The 14,888-nt window shown below is 35.5% G+C and overlaps 1 protein-coding gene across 1 annotated transcript in view; it reads left to right on the top strand.

Annotated features, from left to right (window-relative positions):
- Positions 1 to 1,787: 1,787 nt before the first annotated feature.
- Positions 1,788 to 14,888, top strand: part of RASA1 (RAS p21 protein activator (GTPase activating protein) 1) — a gene marked incomplete at its 5' end in the record, with an annotated part of 51,655 nt that continues 38,554 nt past the window's right edge. The window contains 7 exons of the mRNA XM_009332988.1: positions 1,788 to 1,990; positions 5,329 to 5,464; positions 6,318 to 6,388; positions 9,017 to 9,134; positions 10,126 to 10,157; positions 11,812 to 11,864; positions 12,574 to 12,724. Coding sequence (XP_009331263.1) covers positions 1,788 to 1,990; positions 5,329 to 5,464; positions 6,318 to 6,388; positions 9,017 to 9,134; positions 10,126 to 10,157; positions 11,812 to 11,864; positions 12,574 to 12,724 — 764 coding nt within the window. The remainder of the gene's footprint in view (positions 1,991 to 5,328; positions 5,465 to 6,317; positions 6,389 to 9,016; positions 9,135 to 10,125; positions 10,158 to 11,811; positions 11,865 to 12,573; positions 12,725 to 14,888) is intronic.

The following is a 14,888-nucleotide window of genomic DNA, read 5'->3' as shown; positions in this document are numbered from 1 at the left end:
CTGTAATCTGTGCGATTTTTGGTATTCTTGCATTTATTTGTTCAAAAGGTAATTTACATATCTCTTCCAAAATGCGTTTTTGTGACTCTTGCAAGATGTATGTGAACTGTTAGAACTAAAAGGCAAATGGCCTGAAGTGGTGAATGATTTAAATTGTCTAAAACAGTGGCTGTATGGAAGCTGATGTTTTCTTGAGTGTAGAAATTAAAGGCTGAATTAAGCATAGGTAGTTGATGGATGCAGAGCTAATAAATTATTACAGTATGTAGCTCCAAAACATGCTGTGGCTTTGTGAAGGTGATGGGAACAATGCTTGGCTTTATATTTGAACGGCACCCTCCATTGCTGCTTTTTTAAGCTTAATATTTGATCATTTGGATTAGAACAAGTGTTCTGACAAAAGCTGTGTAAATAAACTGAGGTAAGGTGAATGAATGCTTGAATGGTTACAGTCTAACCTTTACTTTAGACTGAAGTGTTCCTTTGTCATATTTTGCAGTCTGTGATTTGCCACGCATCTGCACTTGCTTTTAGTTGATAGGGTATGCATTGTGGTTAGGAAAGACTGTTTTGGGGCTGGATGGTGGTCTGGTGGCTGCTGTCTCTCCAATTCAGTGCAGGCTTTGCTATGGCAGTATCTGTGTCAGCTGAGAAACATGTTGTTACAATTCACTTCTCAATTTATGCTTTTGGAAAACCCAGCCTGAATGGAAGCCTGTGTAGGCTTAAAATGTAACAGTCTTCCAAGTCAGATCAGTCATCACACTGTAATCTGTGCGATTTTTGGTATTCTTGCATTTATTTGTTCAAAAGGTAATTTACATATCTCTTCCAAAATGCGTTTTTGTGACTCTTGCAAGATGTATGTGAACTGTTAGAACTAAAAGGCAAATGGCCTGAAGTGGTGAATGATTTAAATTGTCTAAAACAGTGGCTGTATGGAAGCTGATGTTTTCTTGAGTGTAGAAATTAAAGGCTGAATTAAGCATAGGTAGTTGATGGATGCAGAGCTAATAAATTATTACAGTATGTAGCTCCAAAACATGCTGTGGCTTTGTGAAGGTGATGGGAACAATGCTTGGCTTTATATTTGAACGGCACCCTCCATTGCTGCTTTTTTAAACTTAATATTTGATCATTTGGATTAGAACAAGTGTTCTGACAAAAGCTGTGTAAATAAACTGAGGTAAGGTGAATGAATGCTTGAATGGTTACAGTCTAACCTTTACTTTAGACTGAAGTGTTCCTTTGTCATATTTTGCAGTCTGTGATTTGCCACGCATCTGCACTTGCTTTTAGTTGATAGGGTATGCATTGTGGTTAGGAAAGACTGTTTTGGGGCTGGATGGTGGTCTGGTGGCTGCTGTCTCTCCAATTCAGTGCAGGCTTTGCTATGGCAGTATCTGTGTCAGCTGAGAAACATGTTGTTACAATTCACTTCTCAATTTATGCTTTTGGAAAACCCAGCCTGAATGGAAGCCTGTGTAGGCTTAAAATGTAACAGTCTTCCAAGTCAGATCAGTCATCTCTGGTTCCGTTTACTTAAAATAAGCAAATTAGGGAGGAGTGAAAAGCTGAGGATATGTATAGAGCCTCCGCCCCTTGGGATGGTTCGCTGGGAGAAGCAGGTTACCTGAAGAATTATGCTGTCTTAAAAATATTGTTTATTGACAATAAGTAAACTGGGAGGTTGAAGATGTAAAGATGTGATAACTTTGAAACAAAGGTTTGGAGTTACATCAGTTTTGACTGAAAACTTTTGCTAGTTGCATAGGTCTATTCTGTGAGAAAAAACAAAAACCTTAAGTTGTAAGGACACCCATTGTTATTCTTTTTTCAGATGGTATCATGGAAAACTTGACAGAACAATTGCAGAAGAACGTCTTCGACAAGCGGGAAAACCTGGAAGTTACCTTATTCGAGAGAGTGATCGGAGACCAGGTTCATTTGTGCTTTCATTCCTTAGTAAAACAAATGTCAATCATTTTAGGTGAGAATGAAATGTTTTATTTTAAAATACTGTAATCTGTTTATTTTTGGTTTTAGATCACAATAGAGTACAAACAGAAAACAATCACTGTATTATAATTGAGTACTTTTTACTCTATTCTTGCATGGTACAGCTTTTTACTTGTGTTTAATTGTTTTAAAACGTGCTGCTTAAAAATTATTTTATAGGCTAAGGAACAAAAATGTGAGGAAACTAACAACATCTGGATAGAGAAGCCTGTCTAAAGTGGTTGTGAATAGACTTAAAGCAACATGTAGGTTTCATTAGCTGGTCAAGGAGATTGTTTTGAGTCTGTTCCGTAGTAGCCATTGTAGCTCAGAGGATATACTTGAAGTGCTAGCACATCTGGTTGCTTCCTTAATTTTGAGGGGAAGAAAAAACCAAAAAACCGAAAAGAAAAACCCCAAGAAGAAACAAAGAGATTATGTATTTAATAATCCGAAGGTTTGCTGGAAACAGCTTTCAGTATCTGTTAGAATTAGTTGTTCTAAATACAAGTAGCTCTTTATCCAAAGTTGTAACTAGGATTATGCTACCATTGCCAAACTGTGTACGCTAGTAAGTTCATTTGTTCTTTAGTGTAAATGAGATGTATTCTGAGAAGAGCTTGAAGGCTAGTCAGCAAGTGGAGTGCTGCAGTGTAATGTTCATCTTTACAAAACAGGAAAGCAAATGTTTCTTTAGCAGTAAAAAAAAAATCTTTGTCAGTTGTCCTGGTAGCCACAAACAAATTCAAAGCATATTCTTCAACTTCTGAAAGTGGGAATTACCCAGAATACCAACATATGAGCCACTATGTGCATGCTTTACAAATGTGGGGAGGTTTGGGTTGCATCTGCTGTGTGATGAAGTGTGCTTCAGAGGTCCTGATCTACCATTGACATGAAGGTATAATTCTCTTAAGTGCAGACAATATAGTACAGAAATAGTATCTCATGTTTGCGTCTTGCCATCTGAGCTATCAATTTCTCAGCTATACTGATACTCGTTTGGGAACTGGTTACTGTGTAGCAGTAGCAGAAAAGAAAACTGTGCTAATACTTGCTTTCTAGCACTGTTTTAGAGTCCTGGATTATTTTTAATAACTTCTACTTTCAAAGCCAGTATCAGGCAATTGACTGTTGGTTCATGCCCACCATAAAAGAGTTTCTGGCAGCTGAGGTAGAAGATAATCTAACGATTTCAGATTCCCTAAGGAAAGGGTCCTTACAGTATTTTCAAACCTTAAAGAATCTTTCATTCTGAGAGCCATAAGACACACAGAGATAAATATCCAAAGGGAATTAATTTGTTAGTTAATACTGTTCTTCAGAGATTGGACATGTTTTCTGTTTCATTCTTTGACTGCAAGTGTATATTTTTGTTTGTTATTAGATAGGCAAATGTTACACTCAAGAACATTGTCAACCTCAAGAATAGCAGCCTTAAAGTAATTTCAAGCAAATACAGGGATGGATCTCCTATGTCCCACAGAGACGCCTTTTTTTGGTGTCTCTCTTGTTTTTGTTGGGGTTTTTTTTGGTTGGTTTTTTACCTTTTTTTGGTGAGTCAGAGTTATACAAAATATTTTGAAGGAAAATATTTATCTTTTAATCTTGTCCTTCAGAATTTTCTGTGATTACAGCAGTCTTTCTGTATTTTCTAGCTCAGCATTCTGAAGAAAGGTTTTGTTTTAAGCTTGATGAAATAATCATCTGAAACACTAAATTTCATTTAGAACCTAATCTCTATTGAATAATTTACCAAGGAATCTTACAAAAATATGCCAAAAGATCTAGCCTGTGTCCTTAAAGTTACATTGTTTTCTGAGTTCCCGTGCAGTGCTATATGCTTAAAAATTTCAGATTTCATCTCTGAAGATTCATCTTTGTATACATGTCACGTCACTGTTTGGGAGAAATAATTTAGTTGAAGGAACTGACTGAGAAGGAAGACTTTTGGGCAGGAATGTATCAGAATACTGACCTGCTAAAGAAAAAGAGTAAAAATGGAAGAAACCCATAAATAGCGTGCTCATTTGGGATGAAGGATAAGTTTCTAGGCAATTGAATGTTTGGTGTTGGTTTTTTTCCCCACCTTTTGTTTTTGAGTTGTTCACAAGCTCTGTGAAGAGGTCAAACATGAAGTAGAACACTAAGCAGATTCCAATATGTTTATTCTTGGTACTGTAATTTATTTTGAAATATCCTTCAGATAATTTATCTGTCTTCTGGAAACTGGAGAGACAATTAACATGAGCTTTTACATTATTTTTTTTTTAAACAGCAAAATTTGCTTAGCTTGGTAATAATTTGTTTCTCAATTTCTTACATTTTTGTAAGAATGCAAGTGAGCTGCTACTCAGGACTCCTGTCTGACCTCTGTGTTGCTGGAAAAATTCAGGTCTGCTTGGTGCCATCGATTTACATAATGTGATCAATTCTTCGGATTGTCAAATTTTGAAGTTGTTTCAAATTAAGTACTTCTTCAATTTGCAAATGACTCTTGAGTGTAACAGGAATGTTTTAAATACTGTTAACTCTTTTACCTAAATAAATAATTTCTGACTGCTTTTAGAATTTGTATTGACTAGCAATGTGAACAGACGTGGTACTTCCCATTTTTGATATGACAATGCATTAACGAATCTCTGTACTTTCAGGAAAAACACAACCCTTAAAGAATAAAATGAACAGTTTTGTAAGAATAGTTTGTTGTGTTAAACTACTGAAATGGTTTTGTACGCTTTTTTGCCATTAGTTAGCAAATTTTTAAATTGAGTATAAGGAGATACTTCAATTACTCCAAAGTAATATCTTAACTTTTAATATGATGCTAAAAAACTGTAAGAAAGTGACTGATTTTTGAAGGTGTTTGTTTTCTGCGTTATATAATCAAGTGCAGTTATTTGTTGTTAAAATACTTTAATACGTTGTTAAATTTATATGACTGTCATAAAAAGAGTATGTCCTTTATGATACAAGTAATAATGCTGTTGTCTCTACTAGTGCATTATTTCAGTTTTCCAGGACACCCACAATACATTTTTCTGTTCAACTTCATTTAGTTCCGACAAATGTACTGGCTTTTTTGTGAATCAGCACTTCTGTTAGAGTCTTAAAATACTGGTGTGTCATGCAATATATATCCGCAATTTTTGATGAAATATTCATTAGCTAAGATGTCTTTATGGAGAGCTTGTAATACTGCATTTTGCTGAATGTAGACACTGCTTTAAAAATTAAACATTATCCTAATATCTTTTTTCTAAAAAAAAAAAGAAAAAACTGGTAGCAAAATATTTTCTTATGTCAAGCTTCTTTTTTTTTTATCAACAGGATTATTGCCATGTGTGGAGACTATTACATTGGTGGACGTCGTTTTGCTTCACTCTCGGACCTAATCGGTTATTACAGTCATGTCTCCTGTTTGCTGAAAGGGGAAAAGCTCTTATTTCCGGTAGCACCTCCAGAGGCAAGTAGTAAAATTTTTATAGTAAAATTTTTAAGTGTCGCTCACTTAAATGTTAGTAACTTTAATCACCATTCATAGCTTTCTTTTGGAAAAAACATGGTAGAAAGTTTCCTGTAGTTTTACATAGGCTCAGCATATGTTGAAGTATAAGGCCTATAAAAATGCATTCTTACTGATACAAAGTAACGATTAAAAAAAAAAATTGCTGTTTAAGGAATATGTGTAATGAGAAAGCTAGATGTCAGGTGTTGCAGTTATCTCCAAATGTAGTAATAGCATTGTAAGTAAACAGAGATAAACAAGAAAATGTGCAGTTCTTGGCTAGTAAAGAGCACCATTGTCATGTAACCTCTACTGTTTTGTGATATTTTGTGTATCTAACAACAGTTTCAAAATATTCATGCTGGAAGTAACCAAGGTTTCTGAAAATGGGGCTTCTTTCACATGCCCATCCTTAAAACAATATCAGTCCCCCTGCCTGCCCCAACAAAACCCAAAACCTAAATAAAGATGTTTCTGAATGTTAAACTTCTGGAAAATTCCCCTCTTAACTGGAAGAAAGTTTAAAAGTATATTTTTATGGGAATTATCTTGCTGGTAATTTATTTTGAAGATGATAAACATACATTATGCGTCATGCTAGAAGACGAAACAAAATGAGAGCTCTCGTAGCTAACTGTATGAATAACACTAGCTGTCAGTGGTTTTGAGCTTTGAAAATTTAAAACTGGCAAGGGGGATATAAGTGACTGTTACCAGTCCTTTGCCTCAGAATAGCGTAATGCTGGGGAGAAGGATTCTACAGTAGAAAGAGGGAAAAGTATTATCTTTGCTCTCTTCTCTTAAATTGTAGCCTGTGGAGGACAGAAGGAGAGTTCGAGCAATTCTACCTTACACCAAAGTGCCAGAAACTGATGAAATAAGGTATGTTTTAATAATAGTAGCAGTTGTGAAATTCTCAAGAGTATTTATAAATACAAATACTATACTAATATATTATATGTTCATATGCAAATACTGTCCAGTTGCATCTTAAACTTAACATAGTTAGGTTAAAGGATGATGCCTTTCTGGTTTTTTGTTGGAAATAGCAATAAGACTTTTTATTCTTGGTATATCTGTTTGTATTGTAAGAGAAGTCACATTAGGTTTATAGAAGTAAAATGAGTAATGTTATAGTTTTGTAGTGTGTTTTATAAAGCCCTAGATTTTTCTCCAAGAGGGTAAATTTGTCTGTGAAAGAATTCTGCGCAGAAATGCCTTGTGAGTGTGTGAAATAAATGAGCTAGGCTTTTTCTCCTGAACTGCCACAGAACTAACTAACAGCAGATAAATAGTTCAAGTCAAATCAATTCTGACTACTAGAAGGAGGTTGTTAGCATTGACTACGCATAAATGGAAGAACAGAGTATTTAATGCCTTCTTTGAAATAAGGAAAAAGGAGCAATGTTAAGAAAGCTTTGCCTCTAATGTTCTAGTACTCATTTTCTTACCTGTGCTTAGAAACTTGGTGACTATTTTTTTCCTAAGTTCTCTTTACTTCTCTATCCATAAAATGGAGCAAGAATGATTCTCCCTTCCCTTCCCTTCTCATCCCTCCCTCCTTTTGGAAAGAGTCTGTATTGAACAAATGATACTTCTAAATGTGTAATCTCCCATAATTTTAAGATCTTAAAAAATTACTGAATTGCAGGCCTGTGTCTCATATTCTCATACTTTTCTGTTAGCTGTTACTCACCTCCTTTCTAACACTGGTACCTCAATAACTTCTTAGGGATTGTCTGTACCCCCCACCTTTCTTGCATTTTCGTGAGATGCTCTGTGGAAAGGAAACAAAACCAACAGTCCCATATCCAATAGAAAAGCATGTGCTGGTTACTTGGAATGGATACTGCTTTCTTGAGATGTCAGAATTACTTTTTTCAGATGGAAAAGTAGGAGGATTTGAAAGAGATTTGTAGTGATTTCTCATCTCTCTAATGAGACAGTCCTGGTTTCATAAGTTGATTTAACACACCAATTGAATTGGGAATTGGCTTGTTTTGGGGAGTATTAGCCTAAGATACAGAGAAAGGTATATGACAGCTTTATATCCTCATTGGGATGGAAATTTATTCCAAGGCTCACAGTCCAGTCCTTTCCAACCTCTTTAAAGGATGCTGGAAGGATATTTGTCTTTGAGATTATGTTTTTCTAAGCGGATGAGAAGAAGGTGGTAAGACAGGGGAGGGACGCTAATTGCATATTGCAAGTAAGGCTTCCTACTACATGTAAGAATAAAAAGATAAATTCAGTCCATTAAGTGCCTTATTGCACCTACCAACTTAGGAGGCAAAAGCATTTTATTATTTTGCTATTATAACAAAAATTGTAGAAAATTATACCTTTTCTCCCTCTTTTCGGGTACAGCTAAAATGCAAAGTTCTGTGCTTGGGTTTTGAGATCCACATGTTCATGGCATAGCTGGGACCAAAGTTCTCAGTTTGTTCTAGGTGAAATTAATATGCTCTTGAAGACTTTATGCATTTCAGAGAATCTTGACTCAAAATTTTAATATCATAGTTAATGTTTAGAAAGTTTGAAGTATTACAGGCTTAATTACAGCCTGTGTTCCATGCAGTAACTTAATATATAGTTCTTTGTAATAGAGCTGATAGCGGGCGCTCTTGCTGTCACCCATTCTTAGGATTTAGATTCATTAGCAGCTGAATTTATTCTGTGTTTTCAATAGTGGTTTTCTGTTTTTTGTTCTTTAATTCTTGCTGTTTGCTTTGTGCTCGAGTTAACGCCTTTTCTATTAGTCTACTTCAAATGAGAGAAATGCCATAGAAATTTCCTATGTAGTTTTGGACTGAAATAGTAGTTAATGAGCTTCAATACTTTATTGCTTCAACACTTGACTGAGAAGTCTTGCTGTGCTACAGTGAAAGGTTTTCATATGACCTGTGTTTGGGATAACACCTAAGGAGTAACTTACACTAACCTTCCAGAAACGAAACTCCCTTAGACATGTTCATGCTTCTTATTTATGCTTTTCTTGTCGCTAACTGCATGGCTTCTCTGGTAACTGTTCTGTACTCCCTTTGTAGCACTTGGCTTCGTAGGTGAGAACTAGATATTCCACAGACTTTTATTATACAAGATCAGCTTTCAATGAAAGGAGTATTACTTTCTTATAGACTATTAAGGATATCCCTGGTTATTTTACTTGTGTTTAGTATTTGATCTCTCTTGATCAAAGAACAGTATTACTATCTTTTAATATTGTTGTGGCATTATTTTTGTTTTATACATCCTTAGCACACTTTGAAGTTGACAGGACTGAAGTATGTCTTAGTAAATGTATATCAAAAGTATAAATACTCATATATAGTAGCCACTTAACTGTGAGGAAAAATACACAGGATGTGCATGGGGTAACAATTCATGCATTTTTCACAAACATGTTTTCTCAAATATTTTGCAGAAATTATACTCAAGAATTCATTGTGTTCATTAAACTTTATATTATGGTTGTATCTCTGATTTAAATCTTGCTGTAACCCTCTTCAGTTTCCTTAAAGGAGACATGTTTATTGTCCATAACGAATTGGAAGATGGCTGGATGTGGGTTACCAACCTACGGACAGATGAGCAAGGTCTTATTGTAGAAGACCTGGTAGAAGAAGTGGTAAGTAATTTTTATATTCAAATTTCTTAAATGAATGAGATTTTTGATAAAATAATATTGAAATAAACCAAAACTAGTGACATTTAATTGCCTGTTTTCTAGTTATGTACTTTTCTAGACCTAATAATTGGATCTACTTGTTTTAATACAATATAACAAACCTTTAAGCCTAATTCAATATCAAAAAAGTGCTTATTCACATGTTGTCGAAAGAGAAGTACAAGTGAATGGTACTGTAAATTTACAGGCAGTTTCCTAAACTTGACTGTCCTGGTAAACAATCTGCTACTCATTTAATTGCATTTCTTTTTTATATTTGCCATGATATGTTCACAAACTGTATAGAATGTAATTTTGCATTGTGGTAGGCCTTTCTCTTTTTTTAAGGATGAAGTGTGGGTTAAAAATGTATTGATGAGTTAATTATACTCAGAAGGGCTTGTGTGGGCTCAGGAAGCTAACCAGGTGACCTGCAGATAATTCAGTTACTGTAGGGCAACAGATGGTTTTATACTTCAGAAGGAAAAAAAAAAAATTTCTTTTAACAAGCTCAGCATTGCTTTGGAGTCAAATATTATCAAATATTTTTGATAATATTTTCCTGCACAGTACATACGTTTTGCTAGTAGCAGCGTTACTTGCAGATGCTTCTCACAGATCTGTGTCAGGATGTGAATGGCTAACTTGAAGTGGCAGTACTAGACTATTTATCAGTGATTAAGTTAACCTTAGGAGAGCTGAGATTTTAAAAAGTTACCACCTCTAAAGAAGGACTTGAAAGTCCTCTGAAAGAACATATTTTGGCTGAACTTCCACTTAGCAAATGAAGAAGAAAACGTCTTTTCATGGAACTGCAATAAGCCCTTTAGTTCAAAAATGTCTCAGACGTCTTAATGTTTTTTTCTACAGAAGGTCTTAACCTGTGAAGTTTATTTTTTTTAAACTGAGCTGTACTGTTGTCATGCACTTAATATGTTAATTTTCTCATTAGGGAAGAGAAGAAGATCCCCATGAAGGCAAAATGTAAGGATTTTTGTTTTGTTATTAAAAGCCATCATAACTGTTTGTAAACCTCAGCTATGACATTTCCCAACTTTTGGGAAGGTGAACCAAAGAGATTTATTTTTTTATCTCAAGACATTTTTTCTATACTAGCCGCTGAAGATGAATGGATAATTAACATGAAAGAGTCCTGTAATAGGTATGCTTATTACTAATGGTTTTTGCAGTGTTAAAATCTTAGATGAGTCCCTGTGGGATCACTTTCAGCCAAAATATGCACAATGGAGTAGGTCTTGAACATAGTGTTTGCCTTAGAGGTAACCTTTTTTCACATCTGCAAACTCTAAATGCTGGAGAGAGAGCAAAGTACCATTAGAAAAATGATAGTGTGGTAGTTACAGCTTGTCTCTGTTAGCTTCATGTAATAACACTTATGCATTAAGGAGGAAGCCGAAGGACTATAAGATTTGTTCTATTTGCTTAAATACTTAAATTTTTTTTAAAGATTGACTACAATTTAGAATCAACAATGTATTGCTATGCCAAGCTGTTGATAGATTATTTTCAGTAGTGAAGATGAGTGGCAGAAGAAAGTTCCAGAAAAGTTCTAGTGGCTTGATTATTTCATCTCTCCTCCATTTGCTTGCCATATTTGCACCTGCTGCTTTTCCTCTGTTGCCCAGTTTGCGATCTCCAAGAGGCTGATGGCTAAACGAGGCATTTCTCGTTACCTTCATAGGAGAAAGAAAATCACTGGCGTATTTGTTGTTTGTTTACTGTTTGCTGGTGTTCTGCTAGTCAATTTGGCAGTAGGGGTGCCTTCAAATGTAGGATTTTTTTAAATTTATTTATTTGCAAAGTAGTTTGTAGCAGATGCTTGGAGCTTTGATACTGTCTGCCACAGTTATTTGTGCCACTCAGAGGAATCCTGGGGAGACAGTGATTTCTTCGAACATTCCAGTAGCCAGAAATTACCCTCTAAAGGTAGTATAGAAAGAAAGTTAGAACTAGAGCTCTTCTCTGATGCATAAAAAAGGCCATATTTTTAGCTTTCCTTTAAAAGACAGAATAAGCTATTAAGTTGTAGCATGTCAAGCTGTTCTGTATAGTTGTAAGTATCAGGCTGAGACTGGACAGAGGCTGCTGAACTTTTTTTGGGACACTGCTCTGTCACAGGACTCTGGGAAGGTACAGGGTGTGAGATCAAAGCAGTTTTTATTCAGTCGTCTAACAAAGCTAGGTTTTATTTCCACAGCTTCTGGCAAAATCCAGTTTGAGTTTTTCTGTACAGTGTTTAACCTCCTTGTTTGAACTTTGGATTTCACAGTTCAAGTAAATTGCTGTTTGACACTGACTTCAAATAACGCCTATCAAATTATCTACCATTTGGACAATTCATTTTCATCTCTAAACACAGTTGGATTTGAACGTCAACTACAAGTGTTGGACACTTTTATTGAAATTAATTTATTTATATACCTGTTAATGTTAGTTATTTCATGCTGCTGGTAGAACAGAACCATTAAGTAGCATAATCATTAATTATCTCATCTATATGTATTAGGTCTTTTTAAATAAAGATCAATTCATAGGTGCCAGAGCCTTGGATGTCACCACAGCCAAAAAAGAGAGCTGGTTGTCTTGCTTTCTAATTTTTCTCTTCATCTTTGTTAAGATGGTTCCATGGGAAGATCTCCAAACAAGAGGCTTACAATTTGCTGATGACAGGTACTTGTATTTCGGATTGAAATACAGTGGCACTGAAATGGCACAAAGTGATCCTATTCGTATTAAACTGTGGCAAAACTTCCTTTTATGTGTGAACACATATGAGTGTCTTAGTCTGACCAGCCCCTGTAGTTGTCACCTCTGTAGAATACTACACTGGAAGAAAACTATTGTGGCTATGAGTATTGAGTATGTTCTCACGTGCAGTTAATTTAATAATTTTTTATTGAAATAATTTTTTAAATTAATATATGTGTAATAAATTATTTCACTTATTGATGTCTTCATCAAAATGCTGTGGAGAATATGCTTTTATATACCTGAAGGAAAATATATTACAGACTTTTTTAGCCCTTTCATAGAGCAAATATTTCTTTAAATGAAAACGTCAAGATTTCTGACCCAGATTGTTAAATAGCATACTTTAAATATTAGAACATAAGTTGTTAATTGTTAAAAACGTGTTGTCGAACTTTTTTTTGGATGCTCTTGCAAAGATGTGGCTAGGTTGCCAGCTAGAGCTAAACCATTTTGCATTAATTTTGGCAAGTTTAGTACTAGTTCATCTAGTTTGAGATCACTGTTGGAACTTACCTTATAGACTGTATTTCTTCAAGTGTGCAATTCTTGCTAATTTATGTGGAAATAGATTTGATAAGGGCTCATATATGACGCTAAGAAAAGTAACACTATTATGATATCTTTTCAGTTGGTCAGGTGTGCAGTTTTCTTGTGAGGCCTTCAGATAATACACCTGGTGATTATTCACTTTATTTTCGGACCAGTGAAAATATTCAGCGTTTTAAAATATGTCCAACATCAAACAATCAGTTTATGATGGGAGGCAGATACTATAATAGGTGAGTTTTAATGGTAAAAAGAATTGTGCGTATTTTATATTTGTGTAAAGAATTTGTATAACTTGCTCCTGATAATAATTTACTGCTACGATTATAAGACTGTAGTTTTCTTAATAGTATATTAACCATGTTACCTAAGTTGCTTAGTAGTTACTTGTAACTGAGCAAGTTCTTAAAGCTTGCAGAAGCCTAAGCGTAGCTTGTTTCTTTTGAAGTGTTGTCCTTCTTCCGCAGACCAGTTTCTTCACGCTATAAATCGTGGATTGTATGGATCATATGTGGATCTGTAATTAAGAGAATGCTGTGTTGTCTTGGAAGCTACTATTTGTATTTTTATCTATTTGAAAAGGGAAAATAAAAATGTTAATTTTATCTGAGACATTGATATGTAGAAATTTCTACTATGTTTTCAAATAGTAGAAATGGGTATTTACAGGAACTGGGAAAAAATACCTTTATTGTTGGAAAAAGTCATTAAATTGCATTGTAATATGTTCATGATACTTGGGTCAGAAGTACAGATCACTTCATTTAGAGTGAGCAAACTTGGGATGCATTTGTTTTGCTATTGGTACAAAAAAATAGTAATTTGTACAAAAAGAAATAATGAGATATGTTCCCCCTTTTGTGGGAGAAGCTATCCATACAGCTCTATCCTTGATAATCTTGTTTTTAGAGTTGTTGCAGGTGCAAGACTTCTCTGTAGTGAAAACTTGTCTCCCTCTTTTCATGGAGGCCGTTGCCTGCCTCACAAAATCAGCACTTTTCCAGACTTGCTCTCCTAGAACCAGGGCATTCTTTACCCCAATAGAGAATTTCTCTCACTTCCAGCTTGGCTTCTGAGTGGGTAGAAATCCAGCAGCTGGTGTGTCTGAGAAAATGTTGAGGTCTCCTAACTAAGAAGTTCAGTGGACGTTTTCATATGACTTCAAATGGAAGATGGTGTGAGGCTAAACAATTGGAACCTTATGAACCTGTGCATGTCCCATACCCAGGCTGCTTGAATACCCCCTACGTTAATCAGTCTGGCCTCCAGACATCCTCACTGAAAACCAAGCTAGCGGCAGTGTCAGCCTTGCACGAAGGTAAATGCTCTTTTTGCCCATTCTCTAGCTACACGGCTTATTAGGAGGATGATGGGCTACCTGGAGTCCCCACTCTAGGTGATGTCAAACTAACTAGCAAATTAGCGGAACTCTGATTAGTCTCAAATGGGTTTGCAGCATTAAATACTACACCTTCAGAAAGTTACTACATTAAGTAAGTTACTACTTCAGATTACTTTAGAATACAGTGCTGGGTTGGCGTGTATGCAAATTACATTTATCTGAAGAAGATTCTTTCCATGGCGTTGAACGGAAAACAAGATTGTAAAGTTAAGCAGCACTAAGTTATGACAAAATGCTTTTAGAATTTTTTTAATGTTTTGGTACCTAGTTTGCAGAGATCTTCCTCAGTGTGAAAGAGAATCTGCATAGCTTTAAAAGGCTTCATTTTTGTTGTATGTTTGGGAGAATTACTGCTATACTCCTCGGCTCACATTCAGTCCAACTTAGTATGTGCTGCAAGCTTGTAAACGTCCTGGAAGTTCAAACATCTAATGAAGTATGCAATGCAAGATAATAAGGCCACAAAATTAAGATGGTAACTGCCGAAATTCTGTAATGTAAGCTCTACTGCAGAGGGCAATAAATAAGGAGCAGGAAAGAGAATAACTTGGTAGGCTTTTTAATTCTTGTATTAGTTCATTTAATGGGGATACTGTAAGAAAGACATCTTTAAATCTGTGAAGACTAACGTTGTTTTGTTGTATGGAATAATTGGAAGTGGCTAAAAAACAACAAATGGCATTGAATCCATAACAGAGGTATACAAAGCATGAATTTGTGCAAGATAATGAAACTATTTATAAGCATTTCTTGGTGCAGAGAGTTCTGTCTTCATGGCTTACCTAAAAATGTAGCGTTTGTCTTCAAGGTGAAAATACCAGATTCAAGAAGTACTGCTTCTTGCCAAGCTGGTGAAGAGGGCTTTAAACTAGAGATGCCGGGGGAGGGGAATCTCAGTCCATCCCACTCCTACCAGTTTGATGCCAGGGCCAGTAATAGATGCCCAGAGCCTGGGAAAGGATCACAGGTCAGCAGGAGAGCGCCTGAAGAGCAGC

This window comes from Pygoscelis adeliae, unplaced genomic scaffold (genome assembly GCF_000699105.1).
Source record: "Pygoscelis adeliae isolate BGI_AS28 unplaced genomic scaffold, ASM69910v1 Scaffold38, whole genome shotgun sequence".
NCBI lineage: Eukaryota > Metazoa > Chordata > Aves > Sphenisciformes > Spheniscidae > Pygoscelis > Pygoscelis adeliae.
This window is presented reverse-complemented; position numbering and strand designations above follow the sequence as displayed.